Source organism: Petaurus breviceps, unplaced genomic scaffold, assembly GCF_028583685.1.
Source record: "Petaurus breviceps papuanus isolate PSGF00001 unplaced genomic scaffold, PetGlider_PUasm1.0 91041, whole genome shotgun sequence".
In the NCBI taxonomy this organism is placed as follows: Eukaryota; Metazoa; Chordata; class Mammalia; order Diprotodontia; family Petauridae; genus Petaurus; species Petaurus breviceps.
In genome coordinates this window covers 29615246-29629835 of record NW_027187400.1, presented here as the reverse complement: position 1 = coordinate 29629835, position 14590 = coordinate 29615246, and the positions used below count along the sequence as shown (strand labels likewise).

Sequence of the window (14590 nt, the reverse complement as noted above, 5' to 3'; positions counted from 1 at the left end):
AGGGAGGGAGGAAGAAGGAAGGAGGGAGAAGGAAGGAAGGCAGGAGGGGAGGAAGGAGGAGGGGAGGGAGAGAGAAAGGGAGGAAGGAAGAAATTGTGCATTTACCTTGTACTAAGTACTATGCTTACTAAGTACTATTTACCTTAGTACTAAGTACTAAGGGCTTGCAGGGAAATACAAAAGAAGACAGTTTGCCCTCTAGGAGTTGCCATTTCTGATAACAGGAGACAAAAAAAGTAATGAAATGGCAGGCTAGGGAAGGGTCCTTTAGTCCAGAAAGTTGCATTCTCAGTGAATGGGGCCCATGGGGCAGGCAGATGCCTCCTTCCTGGGTCAACGGCAGAGCTGATTTGATCCACACTGCATCGAGTAAAAGGACCGGAGGAGTAAAAGGCACCGGAGGAGTAAAGGGCACGGGGCAGGACGCGCCTGTGAGGGTGGGCCTGGAGCAGTCAGGCCAGCAGGGCCTGAAGGGCGTTTGTGAGGCAGAGTCCTCCTGGCTCCGGGGCTGATGAGAAGATGGTCAGGGAGCTTCTTCCTTGAGGGCAGGGACTGCTTTGCTCTCATCTTTCTGTCTCTGTGGCCTGGTACAGTAGGTGTCTAATAGATGCTTGTTGAATTGAACTGACTCCTCCTCCCCTTTGGGGTCCCCCAGCCTGGTGTCTGAGGAACGAGGGCGTCAGCTCCGTGTTGCTAGGTGCCTCCAATGCAGACCAGCTAATGGAGAACATTGGTGCGATACAGGTGAGTGCTGCTGCTTGGCGGGGGTCAGCTCCAGGCCCAGGGGCAGCCCCGGCCTTCTTCGCCCTTCCTGTTTCCTTCCTCTCAGGGCAGGCACAGCCCCGTAAGGCAGGGCTTCCCAGAGGCTCAGGTGGGGGGCAGCAGGCTTAGTTTGGAGCTAAGGGCTAACTTAGAAGCATCTCTGCAGCCTGCTCCCTTTCCAGCTGCAGGAAAAGCTTTCCTTGGGTCTCAGTGAAGAACACTGGACGGCCTTCCAGCCCCATCATGCCAGAGTAACGTGGCTGGCAGTGCCTGTGCTGCAGGCACCATAACAACCCAACAGCCAATGACAGGAAAGCTCAGCTTAGAGAGGAAGCTCTTTCTATGGACTGTGTCCTGTATTTGATTTGGATAAAATTCTAGGGCATTTCATTCCCGCCCCTTCCCCATCTCTCAGCCAGAAGCATGTGGCTTCTCTCACAGGTCCCAGGGCTTCATGCTGGCGAGCAGCAGCAGGAGGAAGGGGGCCATGTTGGGGGGGGGGTGTGCAAACACTGGCCATAGGCTAGGCCTCAAAGGGACCTGCCCTTTTAATCACACCCTCCCTGTCCCCTAAGAGTCATATCCTTCCTCTGTGCCCCCCAAACTCTCAAGACCAGCAGTTTCCATGCACTACTTCTCAGTCACACATACTTTGTACCATGATTCCATGAAACAATAGGGAGACTGTTGTGAGATCCCAGCAATACCCTATTTGCCTATGACCCAGAGGCCCTTTGTCTTTGCAGGTCCTTCCCAAATTGTCGTCTTCCATCATCCATGAGATTGATAGTATTTTGGGCAATAAACCCTACAGCAAAAAGGACTACCGATCCTAATCCTCCCTTCCCCCCTCCTCTCCCAACCTGAATCTGCTCGGACAGTTAACTGTTTCCCTCCTAGTCTCCTGTTCGCTTGCTTAAGCTCTTATTGAAGCAAGGTGAAGCCTGTGCTTTTGCATCCAAGAATCCATGTCGAGATGTCCTAGGGAAGATCTTTCAGACGTTGCTGTGAGACAACATACGCTGCTTTACTATAATAAAATTTATTTCGTGCTCAAGAAACAGTCCGGGTGAGGAAGGCTCCTCCAACGTGTTCTCGGCCCTCCACAGGCCGTCTCTGCTCAGCTCATACTCTTGGAAAAAGAAAACCAAGGTTTCCCCTCCCTCCTCTGCCTCCTCAAAAGGAGTCTCCCTGAACCAAGTTCTAGCCTAGAACTGGTTTGTGTTGTCTGATCAGAGATGTGGTGAGTTCTACATAGAAAGCCCCCATCTGTGTATGTCTGCGAGCACTTTGTGGTTTTTCTATTTAAACACACGCACACATACATATACACACACACAATGTATTTATGCAGTGTAATTTCTCATGATAGCCTGAATTTCTGTATTGACCAGGCGGGCAATAAGAGGTTTCCGGAATATCCCCTCCCTTTACTCCACCGCTGGAGCAGATTGCCATCAGCCCTCTCTCAGTGATAGCTGTCAATTCTTTTGTGTGTTTCTCGAGACAGCACTGACCCAGGTTTGTAGGGTTTGCTCAAAAAATACTTTCCTCCCACTCTTACCCCACCATTGTCCCACACTCTTACTTATCTGGGAAGGCCTACCCAACAGGTTTCAGGCTTGGTTTGAGATTTGGGAGGATATGGAGATCTCCTCTCATCTGACCCCAGAGTTTAGTTTTAAAGTACATCTCTACTTTCCTCAGCCTCCTTTGACCTGGGCCCAGTTAGAGTCAATAGAGTGGATCCAGAGCATCTGAGAAAATGAGATTTGTACTTAAGGAACCCTCTTAGAAATGACCCTCGTTTAGGAAGGAAACTCTGATTTGTTTCCCATACATCATATAGTAGGGAGGGAGGGTTTCAGAAAGAAGTCCATCAGCCACGTCTCCAAAATAGGAGGAGGGAATGGTCGCCTCTGAAGTGTCCTTCACCAAAATTAATGTCATTCCCTCTATTCCACTACCCCCCTCATCCTCTGTGAGACTGAATGACAATTGGGGGTGATCAGATGATGCCCCAGAATAGAAAGACCAGTGCTTGGGCTCTTAGAGACAGAAAAGATAGAGGTCCTCTAGTCCAACCCCCTTTTACAGATGAGAACACTGAGGCCTAACAAGGTAAAGTGACATGAGGGGGCAGATTCACCTTGGTCCTCTGACTCTCTATCAGCAGATGAGTTCCTAGAAAAGGCCTGGCAGCCCCTTTTTTCACATATCCCTCCAAGGTAGGTAGCCATGGCCCACTTAGCTCTCACCCACTCCCAAGACCTGCCCCCCTTTCTCAGTGTGGGGGCACTTGGCACTTTATATCCCCTCCACGGCCTGGCCTGGAGCCGGGTGGCCAGAAATCCAGGCAGGCAGCAATCCAGCTCATTCTCAAAAGTATTAGCCTTGGGGCAACACACACATACACACCATACGCATGTGCGCACACACGCACACACATACACAATGCAGTGAAAATCCAGATCTCGCAGCAAATAAGGAAGACCTGGGCCACCCAAGAAATATTCCTAGGGGCTGACTTTGTCCATCCCTCAGGCCTCAGACAGGAGCTGGTAGCCACAGTATGTCATGAGATTCTGACAGAAGAAAGAATGTAGGACAATGGGAAATCACGTTTCCCCTTCAGCCATATCTTTCTTCCCTTCCCCTGCCCCCAATGCCAGTGGCCATTTGGTCATTGTCCATGTCTAGAGTGCATCTGTACCCAATTTATGTTTCTGAGAAGCTGGTGTTCCCAGAAATCCTCCTCTCTTACCTACAAAAAGGTCAGAAGGATCTGGGCAGAGGTAGTAATATTGCCCATGGTAAGTGGCATAAACCAAGCCACGTAAGTTCGTTAAAACCCAGACATTCCACTAGCAAATGGTTTTGATTAGCCCAGGAGCAGGAGAGAGGCTGGCCCTCAATCCTTCCCTTAACGGACTATTCTGGCCTCTCGAGTTTATCCCAGCTCACCAGTAGACAGTAGTAACAAGCAATGACCTTCCTAGAGATGGGGAAGAGGGAGAATAGAAAAAAAGAAGTCCGAATAACCACTGTCAGAAGCATTGGGAGCTCCTAAGCCACTGTGGGCTGCTGTAAATCAGAGCAGATCTTATTAAATGCTCACTGTTTATCAGGCACTGGGATTAGGAGAAAGGGAGGGGGGAAACTGAGGATAGAGACCATCCCTGAAGCTAATTGGCACACTTAGTTATTGAGCTGTTCACGTCCTTGATGATGCCCACCCACCCACCTCAGCCTGTCTTGTTGCCTAGCCCTTCCCATCAGTCACCCGGTGATCAGTCGTCCTTAAGGGTGGGCCAGAGGAGTGGTGCTGAACTGTAAGGTGCTGTGGTGAGGCAGCCTAGATACCCTTTGTTCCAGCTCTGACGGAAATTGACCCTTCTGAAACATTGCTACTAACTCTACCCTGAAGGGCCAAGCATAATGAGGGCAATGAACCCGGGTACACAGTGAGCCCAGATTAGCTCTGTGTCCTTCAGTTAATCAGTCAATCAACAAGCATTTATTGAGTACCTCCTGAGTGTGCTAAGTACTAGAAATACTGAAACAAAGAAGGAAACACGCCTTGGGGAACAGACAGTTTGGGTCAGCCCAAACACAAGCTCTGTTCTCTGGACTTGCTGCAGGGACTGGAAGCCTTGCACCCAGGGCAGGTAATGAGAGCTGCAAAGGATGGACTCAGCATGAATTAAACTCCAGAGAGGGCCTGGCTTCTAGCATCACAACCCATAATGCCTTTATGTGGTGCCACAAGCCTCCAAGAGTACTCCACACACTTCAGGGTAGGTAGGGACTAATGACCCTGGTCAAGGTCCTGTAACCCTCAGACCCTATTCCCTGCTCTGTAAAACTGAGCGTGCCCATGTCCCTTCCATGCCGACTCGATGATTCGCTGATTTAATGACTTTTGAGGAAGCAGAACCACCCAACATGGCCCCATGATGGCCTCTCCAGGCCAAGGGAGGATAGAGGAAGATCCAGGCCTTTCATTGTTCCCAGAAGGAAGCTGTCTCCACTTCCTTGTACTGACCAACCTGAATCCATTGAATCTCAGGGTTGGAAGGGACCTCAGCAGCAATCTAGCCCAAGCCAGACCTGAACAGTAGTCCTCTCTCTAACACACCCAGTTAGCGGTCATCAAAGACCTCTGGTGTGAGGAAGCCCACCACCTCCCAAGACTTTCATTGAGCCTAAATCTGTCTCCTGGTTCTGCACTCTGGGGCCAGGCAGAACAAAGCTAATCTCTCTTCCATGAGATGGCCCCTTTTGATAGTATTTGTTGTCAGGAGAGCTTCTTGTTTCCCAGGCCAAAGAGGCATGCCTCGGCCAATACCTGACTCCATCACAGCAGCTATGCCAAGAACTTGAGCCAGGAAGGACCCCCAACTCCATCTCTGGTTGGCAATAGACTCAATGGAAAGATGAGAGAATATGGAAGTCCCAAGGAAATCTTTGGTAATGGCTCCAAAACATAAGTACTGATGGAAAGCCCAATGGAAGTTCCAGTGTTCATTGGCTATGTCCACCATTAGGATCAGAATCATAGGATTCGAGAGTTGGTAGGGATGTGAATGGCCAGCTTGTATCTGAAAAGAGATGTGGGATTTAGGGCTGGGAAGGGCTTTGGAGACCAAGTAAGCCATGGGTTCCTGACGTCTTTTTAATGTCATGGACCCCTTGGGAAGTCTGGTAAAGCTTATATACTGTTTTCCAATGCATAAAATAAGATACCTAGCATTACAATACATATTCTGAAATACAGTGATCAGTGTTTTCTTTTGTTTTTTTCAAGTTCCAGGACCTCAGGTTAAGAACGCTTGATCAAAGCTAACCTCCTTGGTTTCATTGGGTTCAACAAAATTCCTTTTACAGATAAAGAACTGAGACCCAGAGAGCTGAAGTAATTTAGGTGACATCACCCAGCCTCTAGCTAGCTTCCTGAATGGCATATTTTCTCTATCAGCAAGAACATAATGGGCTTAAGGTGGGAAGGAGGGTGTCCCCTGCTGGTGCCAGGGGGTCTGAGCACATCTGTCAGGTGGGGCCTGTTGGGTTGGGATTTGGAAGGCTGCGATCACCAACTCAGGTGTATGGGTGCTGAGGCTTGGGAGGTGCCCCATCCCCACCATCCTCAGGAGGTTTTAAAAGCAGGCCAGCTTAGGCCCAGAGAGGAAGCAAGGGTCAAGAAAGCACAAAAGGAGAAGGAAGTGAGGATCCTGAGGGGGAGGGGAGGATGCCAGGACAGAACAGGGTATTCAGCCAGGACAAAAAATATTTCATGACTCTGGGGTCAGGTTATGACTGGATTGGAGGGTCTGATTTCTGGGAGATATAGTATTGAATATGGACTATTTCCTAAATATAAATAAATCTAAATATTTCCTAACTATCCCCATTCATAAAGCCAACAGAAGTGGTCGGTCATAAAGAGCATATCTCTTGCAGTGTTTCAGCTCAGGGGAGAGGGGATGGCTCCTTCCAACTTTAACACTGCAATTCTGGTCCTAGATATGGATATATACATATTGGCCTTGTCTTCCCCACTTCCTCTAAAAAATGGCCAAAGGGCCAGTGGATAAAAGTACTCGAGCTTTGGGGGAAGGCAAGCCTTGGGAAGGGGGGATACAATCCTGGCCTTCATTGGCTAATTCTCTGGCCATTCCTTCAATCTAGCTAACATACAGAATGCGCCCCACACTCCTTCAGGTGGTGAAAGACGGGGAAGAGCTCTGCCCCCAGAAAGTTTTAAGGGAGGTAGGCTTGGGAGGGAGAATCCTTTGCCAGCCTTCCCTCCTCTGTAGTCTTGCTGACTCCAGTCTCTGACTCTTTTTCCTTTCTCTAATCCTGGGTGTGCATTATTAATGAAGAAAACTATTCAGTGTCTGAATCTAAACAAATTCTCTTTCCAGAAACCCAATCAGGGTTTTTTAACCTTTGTGGTGTTTGTCTTGGACCCTACCTTTGGCTGGTAAAGCCTTTGGACCCCTTCTCAGAATCAGCTCTTTAAATGCAAAGATAAAATGTATAAGATTACAAGGGAAATCAGTTATATTGAAATAAAGATGTATTTTTTCCCATCAAAATTCATGGAGCCCTTGAAATCTGAGAGGTCTATGGACCTCCAATAAAGAAGCCCAGAATGAGGATTCTAAGTAAAAGCCGGGGAGGCAGGTGAGTCTAGAGCTGGGCTGAGCCACAGATGGAATGGGTAGGCAGGGCTAGGGGGACAGGGCTGACTTGAGGCTCACCTTCCCATCTTCCAACGTTCTCTAATCATGAAGTTAATGGAACCCGCAGGCTTCCACTCAGCATCACCTACAATGGTAACTCCTTTCAAAACCTTGGTCCCCCAAGTAACAAGAGGGATGACATTCCCATCTTCTGTTCGATCTGTGTCATGTAAATAATGTGCTTTTATTTTTCTTTTGTTTTGGTTTTATATCTAATAAATGTTATATGTGTATACCTATGTACGCATATATACATATGTATACACATAAATATCAACTGGTTTCTAAGCGAACTGCATAACCTATCTAGGCACAAATTTCCATATAACGTCGCACTTCTAAGTGAAGATTCAGACTGAGATACAGCCATTGTATTTATGGAATGACAAAATAAAATATTAAGCCTTATTTGCTGCTGTTTCTGGTTCCTTGCTCCCGGTTTTCCCCAAGAGCGTGGCTCTAAGCCTCACTGGAGTTGGGGGTGGGTGGAGATAGTTCCTTATCCTCAGTAGACACCCCTGGGATGACAGTCAGAATGAGGCTGCCCATATCTATCTTGGAAGGTGGGGAGGATCCAGGACTGCCTGACCCATCTCCCAGTCTCACACCACAACAATGTGGACCCAGGGCCCCAACAGACCTTCGGCAGACATTCCCCCCCTCCCTCTCCACCACGGTTGGTTCAGCTACACACTGGAATGGCTTTTATCTTCCTGGGAAGGAGACAAACCACCCACTCTTGACCAAAAAGAGTTGGAGGGTGTGTGTCTTGGTGAGGGGGCTGTCCCTATGTTTCCAGTTCTCTACCTAGGTACATCCACTCTGTATCCGTGCCTGCCTCTTCACAGCACTGGTCGGGCCATGACAATATAATTTGCTACATCCATCTCTTTATTCCCTTTGCCACATCAGGCTGAGACAAAGCCGGCTCTATAACTAAAGGCTTCTTGACCCTAGGGCATCAGATTCAGAGAAGTGTTAAGAGAGATTTCAGTCTTTTGGCAACAGAAATAACTGAGCTTATTTAATAATCTATTTGGAAAGACTAATTAGTTCATATAAAGTGCTAGCAGATAGCAGATTCTTTTCCCCAGCCTCCCCCATCATTGGTGTAATGACATCACTGAGTCTCTGCCACTCTCCCCCAATTAAATTAAGGTGTATTTTTCACCATTTGCCCTGCACAAAAACTTCTGGTTATAGCCCCGGATACATCTAGTCAAGATCCTTGGGGGGGGGGGGGGGGGTAGAAGGGGGGAGCATTGAAGTTGAGACAGAACCACCTCTTACCCCTGGGGACAGCCTTGGGGGCTTCTTCCCAAGTTGCTGAGATACTTAGCCAAACTCTTGATTTATTCCTTTCTCAAAGGCTTTATTTAAAACACAGAAAACAAAAACAAATACACACAGAGTACAAAGTAGATGTGATTGTGTTGGCTACAGTATGTCAACCCTCCTACAAAAGGCCTGGTCACTGCGCCTAAGGATAGCAAACAGAACAGATGTGAAATCATGGCAGCAAGATGGCCATGGGAGCTCTGAGCTGCTCTGTCGTGGGTAGAGAACCTGCCTGATCCCACCCCACCAGCATTCACACAGGCCCAAATATGGGATGCCCAGACCTCATTGGGAATGAAGCATTTGGTGGTTAAAAGGAAAGAAGAAAAAAAGAAAAAACCATCTGACCAATGAGCAGTCTTCTGAACACTGGCTGCCCCAGGTTACACACCAGAGGAGGAGGGAGACCAGGCCCCTTGGGGAGCAGAGGCCTGGACAGATTTCTCAGCCCAGAAGCCAAGATGTTTGGTCAGCTTCCTGGCTCCAGGGCTTGGCAAATGAGTCTCCGGTGGGCAGCCCTGAGGCCAGGGGGCAGAGGAAGGGCCAGATCTCAAATCACTACTTACTCGACAGCTTACATCGCACACAAGCACAAACACGTACACCCGCGAATCCATTGTGAGTTATCGTACCTAAAAAAATACTTTTTTTCCCTTTAAAAAAAAATCTAGAAATTAAGACAAATTTCTCAACACAAAAACTTAATGACTTTGGGCTGTAAACATTGGGTTACATAAAACGTGAGGGTCGCCAATTTCCTCGACAAACTATGCTTTAGACAGGACAGCTCAAGGGGCAGACATTTTGCCCCAAGGCCCTGGCAACATCCTGGCTGGGCACCAAGTTTGGGGCTCTTTTGCTAAACTAAGGCAGAGAAGTCCAGACATCAGCCAATTTTCCTGGCATCTTTACGCTGCTTTGGCTCCCTAGGGACTCTGCCCATCCATCCTTTGGCTTCCTAGAGGCTCTGCCCATCCTAGCTCTTCCTCTACATTCAGTGGAAACACCAAACACTTCCCCAAGCTGGACAGACCCACTGCCCCTTGTTCTCCAGGCCCCATTCCTCCAAAGCATGCTTCAGTCTCTGCTGGGCCCCAAACCAGCTTCTCCCTATTAGAACTTAACCTACTGGAGCACAAGAACAATTTTCCTTATATTTCTAGCACATAATAGGTGCTTAGGATAGGGATAGAGATCAGACCTTTGATTTTATTAGCATAGGGAACTCTCACTGAAGGTCTAGTTGGCCAATAGGAGTTTAAGAGACTTGCTCAGGGCTCACACATGTTATTTAAACCCAGTCCTTCCTGACTTCCAGGTCAGCTTTCTAGCCATTATGCCAAGCACTTAAATAAAGGCTCTTCCATTTTTCCTTCATTCCTGATCAAATCCTCTTCATTCAAACTGAAATATGCCTTTTACATCATTGAGGAAACCCAGATTTGGGGAACAGAGAAAAAGGAATATTCCTGCTTGCCTAACCAGAATGAACATCCCAAGGGCCTGGGAAGGTGGTGCCCAAGGGATTAGGGTGGGCTGCCCTCTCAACCTTGAGTCTCCCAGGTCTTCTCATAAACTGGCACTTAGTCACAATCTCAGAAAACCAGCCAAGTCACTAATAAAAGCCAAACTGGAAGAGGAAAGAAGTTCTGGGGAAATGCTTCCCAAAGATAAAGATTAAGCAAGAGTTTTTTAATTGTATCCATTTATGGTCCATGGAGACAGATTGGCAAGGGAGGACAGGAAGGGCCAAGAGAAACATGAAATATGTTGGGAGAGCAGGGAAGATGTGTCTGGTCTGACTTTCCCTAGATCCAAAAATAACTAGCACAGCCTGACAAAGTGTACACGCACACGCACACACACACACACACACACACACACACACACACAGAGTGTCAACAGAGCCTTCTCAGACTCTCAGCTCCAACATCTTATAGAGAAGCACAAGACTTCATTGATTTAAGTAATATTATCATGAAAGAAACCTCACAGGAGCATACATTGATTTCAAGCTGGAAAGAACTTTATAGAGACCACTGAGTCCAATCCCCTCATTTTAAAGGTGAGGAAACTAAGGTTCACAGAAAGGAGGGCTTAGTCAAACCCCAGATAGGCTTATAACCATACCATACAGGAGCTGGAGCTCTCAAATCCTCTCTATTTGCAAGGGAGCTTGAAAATGACACAAGTAGAGAGAGATTTAATACAACTTGACTTTTCTCCCTCTACTTTGGACAGAAGATGACTTTTCTTCCTCATTTAAAATGAGAAGACCCTTCAGGCCTGGTCTATCAGACAACCCCAAGGGATTCTGCTTGTCCAACACCAGTCTGGGAAAAGAATATGGTCACCGATGACCACAGCCCACAGGATCCCTTCTAGGGCCAAAGTGGGCACATGGTTCCACTGAAGGGCAGGGAACAGGATCTCATTAGCCCTGAAGGCCCTCATAGAGCAGAGTGACAGACTAAGAAGATTTTAGGCAAAGCAGCAAATAAAAGGAGGGTAGATGAAGAACAGGAGAAAGGGGAAAGAGGAAAGGAAGAGCACACGAAATAAGCAGCAGTCCTGATTGAGGGAGCCATCACTGACTCACTCACTGAGTCAAGGGCAGCCTACTGCTCCTGTTCGGAAATAGTGGACAACCCACCAGACCAACATGGCGCCAATGGTCTGTGAGCCCTTTCAGGCTATTTACCAAAGACTTCATGAGGTGAGGCCAGGGCACTGGTCTGAAGGCAGCAGATAATGTAGTCATCTCAGGCCACTTGGTAACTTCTAAGCTCTCTAGCAAGAGCTCTGCCTCCAGAGAATGATGGGAAAAGCATGACATTTAATGTTGGCCAAGGAAGAAAAATGTCCATAGGACAAGATCAGGGTAGAGTGACCTTGCAGTAGGCATGCGCACGCGCGCGCGCACACACACACACACACACACACACACACACACACACCTGTTAGCCTGAGCTAAGGATGCATTCAAGGAAGGAAATACTAACTGACGAACAACATTTATGGAAATAGCATCCAAGGAACCACTATGGACTTAAAATGGCCTCTTCCTCCCATGGACACCATTTTAGGCAGTCAAGATTGGTTAATCTACTGCATACACTGCAATTTTGTGTGCCTCTGTCTAAACTTGAAATTCTTCTCCCTTAATCCAGTAAATAGGGAAGTCTTCCCCAACCACGTGTGCTATCCTGGCACAGGGTCTGATCCTGAATGTGAGGATTTAAGAAGGGGCCTTGGAGATCACTGAGTCAAACCCTCTCATGTTACAGAGGAGGAGACCAAGGAAAAGTAATTTGGCAGAGGTCACCCAGAGAGCCAGAAAGTGGCAGAATCAGGCCCAGAACCAAGGGCAATCACTCTTTCCAGGTCACATCAGCAACAGATGTTATCATACCCATCTGACTCCCTATAAGAACTTAACTATATCCTTCCTAATAGAGCTGTGAGCTCCTTGAGGGCAAGGATTGTTTTTCCTTATGTATTTGCATTGCCAGCCCCAACACAGCACCTGGCACACAGCTAGCACTCAACTCATACCTGATATGACTGTTGCTGCCCCCTTCAACCCTCAATCAGAAGTGGAATCAGCTCCCTTCAGTCTCTCCCAAGGAGAGATCTCTTTAGAAACAAGGCCAAGGATCTACTCTGACGTTCACTACTTCCCTTCTCCTCAGTAAGCACCGATACATACTCCCACAGGGCCTACCCCCTTCCTCTCTCAACTGGGAAGAGAGATTCAATTAGGTCTTGAGGAAAAATATTAGCAGCTGGGAAGCAAGATAAGCTAGGACCTCTTTCATATGTAAAGCCTTTGGGCAGAAAAGGACCCTTTGGAGTTAGAGAAAGCATGTTCCAGCCCTCAGGATGGATAGGATATGGAGGAAAGGATCTTCCTCCCTGCCTCAAAACAGACGAGCATCTAAACTGTTGCAGGCCAATGAGAATCTTTGCTGTTGTTACCCCCACCTGATGATTCCTTACCTGCCAAGCCCCTCCTTCCTAGAGTCACTGAACCTTACAATCCCTTACCCCTTTCAGGGACCTCTACTGGCCATATAGTCCAACTCATATTAGAAGATAAACCTTCTTTACAGAATCCCGCAACAAGTGATCCTCTAGCATCAAAGGCATCCAATGAGGGGGATCCTCCAGTCTCCCAAGGCGACCCATTCCACTGTGGGACAGATCTAACTGCTGAGAAGTTCTTCCTGACATCAAGCCCAAATCCATCATTCTGTAACTTCTTTCTCCTCACTGTTTCTAGTTCTGCCCATTGAGGCCCAGTAGAATAAGTCCATTCCCTCCTCCATCTGATGGTCTTTTAGATTCTTGAAGATGACTAAAATTGACCTCAACCTGCTGGTGTCAATCAACACTAACCTTCCAGCAACATCAGGAAAAAATGGTATCTCTCCATGCCTTTCCCTTGGCAACCTCCTCTTCCCTCACCAGGAGCCCCCTCTTATCCTAAGACCCTGAAGCCTCAGCGCCTATAGTCAGACTCTCTATCACCCATGAGAGTGACTCCAAGTATCACTGTGAGGAACCATGGTGGCATGTGAGGAAGGCTCGGCAGGGCCAGGATCTGAAGGGGCTTTGGCCTGATGAATCAACAGATGAGCCCCTGGGTCCTCAGGACTGGCCACGAGTCTGGTGATCTGAACCCTGTCTCCATCAGCATTCCTACAGGAGAGCATTTCCAGGCAGAGCTTAAGTCATACCAAGTTGCCTCTGGGTCACTGGCAGGTGGGAGAGTTTGCAGAAATGGCAAAAAAAAAAGCATCCTGCTAACCCTATCCCAACAGCAGGTCTTTGCGGTGGCCAGGACAAGACATGAAACCAGGCCAGAACTCTGTTAGAGAGGCCAGAAGGTTGGGCTGGCCCCTGCCTGTAGCTTGTGGTCCAACAAGGTAGGTCCCTTTGACCTCAGGTGGTGCTAGGAGAACAGACAGGAGCAGAGGGCAGAAGGTGCATGCAGCTGCTCGAACACAGTTACGGTGAAGAGAGTCAGGGGCCAAACAGGAGGCCACCCAAGGAAATCAAGCCTGGTCCTAACTGGCAGGGGAGGGTCCACGAGTCTAGAAATGAGGGCTCCAGCGAGGTTTCCCTCTGGATTTGATGCATGTTGATAAAAACAGAGACATAAATACTGTTAACATTATAATCCTTCATAATTCATTCAACTTTTATCAAGACAAACTCTTCGAGTCTTCAATAATAAGAAAGTGCAAAAGATGTACAAATAAATGGAATCCCTTCTAAGAAGTTCTGGAAATGGGTTTCTTGTTTGTTTTTAAGTCACTATTTGTTTTTCTCTTTTTCTTTTTTCTTTCTTTTTTCCCTTTTTTTTCCTTTTTTTTTTTTTTTTTTTGAAGAACACTTGAGATATGACACGGCGGCACTTCTGGGCATCTGGCCCATGAGGGCTGGGACTTAGTCTTCAATGCAGATGACGTCGCTGAGTTTCCCCTTTCGTCCCAAAGCAGCACCATCTTTCAGGGAGTCAGCTCCTTTTCTGTCGGGGTGGCTGGCAGGTGGCCCAGGGGGCGTGGCTGTAAGGACACAGAAAGGGAGGCATTAACTACTCTGAACTCCCCCCACTGATCTCTGCCAGCTCCTAGAGATTTTCTGGCTGCTGAGAAGGAAACAACTTTGGAGAGGGCTCCCCAAGGCTGACAACACTCAGGGGCTGGCCTCAGAAGAACATTCCTAGATGATCCCACTTCAGACACTTACTAGATTCTGGTCAAGTTCCTTCCCCTCTCTGAGCCTCAGTTTCCTCATATGTAAAAGTGTAAGGTTGGACTTATTGATCTTTAAGGTTTCTTCCTACTCTATGACTATGATCATCTGAAATTGCGGTGTGACTTGGGTTAAATGCCTTCCCCTCTCTGGGTCTCAGTTTCCTCATAAAATGAGGAGTTGGACTAATTAATCTCTTAAGGTTCCTTCTAGCTCTAAATCATAGATGATAGATAGATAGATAGATAGATAGATAGATAGATAGATAGATAGATAGATAGATAGATAGATAGATATAGACAAATAGATAGATGGAAAGATATAGACAGATACATACATAGGTGGATAGATAGATATAGACAGATACATAGGTAGATGGATGGATGGATAGATAGATAGAGAGACAGATATAGACAGATGATAGATAGATAGATAGATGATAGATAGATAAATAGATATAGACAAATAGATAGATGGAAAGATAT

General features: G+C 47.4%; 2 protein-coding genes across 6 annotated transcripts in view; one reads left to right on the top strand and one right to left on the bottom strand.

The window, feature by feature from the left end:
• KCNAB2 (potassium voltage-gated channel subfamily A regulatory beta subunit 2) overlaps nt 1-7415 on the top strand; it is a 202719-nt gene extending 195304 nt beyond the window's left edge. For all 5 annotated transcript variants that reach the window (XM_069079384.1, XM_069079381.1, XM_069079382.1 and 2 more), the window contains 2 exons: nt 656-744; nt 1509-7415. In XM_069079384.1, the coding sequence (XP_068935485.1) occupies nt 656-744; nt 1509-1598 (179 nt within the window). In that variant the 3' untranslated portion in view covers nt 1599-7415. The remainder of the gene's footprint in view (nt 1-655; nt 745-1508) is intronic.
• A 943-nt stretch (nt 7416-8358) lies between these two features.
• CHD5 (chromodomain helicase DNA binding protein 5) overlaps nt 8359-14590 on the bottom strand; it is a 159031-nt gene continuing 152799 nt past the window's right edge. The window contains exon 39 of the mRNA XM_069079557.1: nt 8359-13915. Within this exon, the coding sequence (XP_068935658.1) occupies nt 13797-13915 (119 nt within the window). The 3' untranslated portion in view covers nt 8359-13796. The remainder of the gene's footprint in view (nt 13916-14590) is intronic.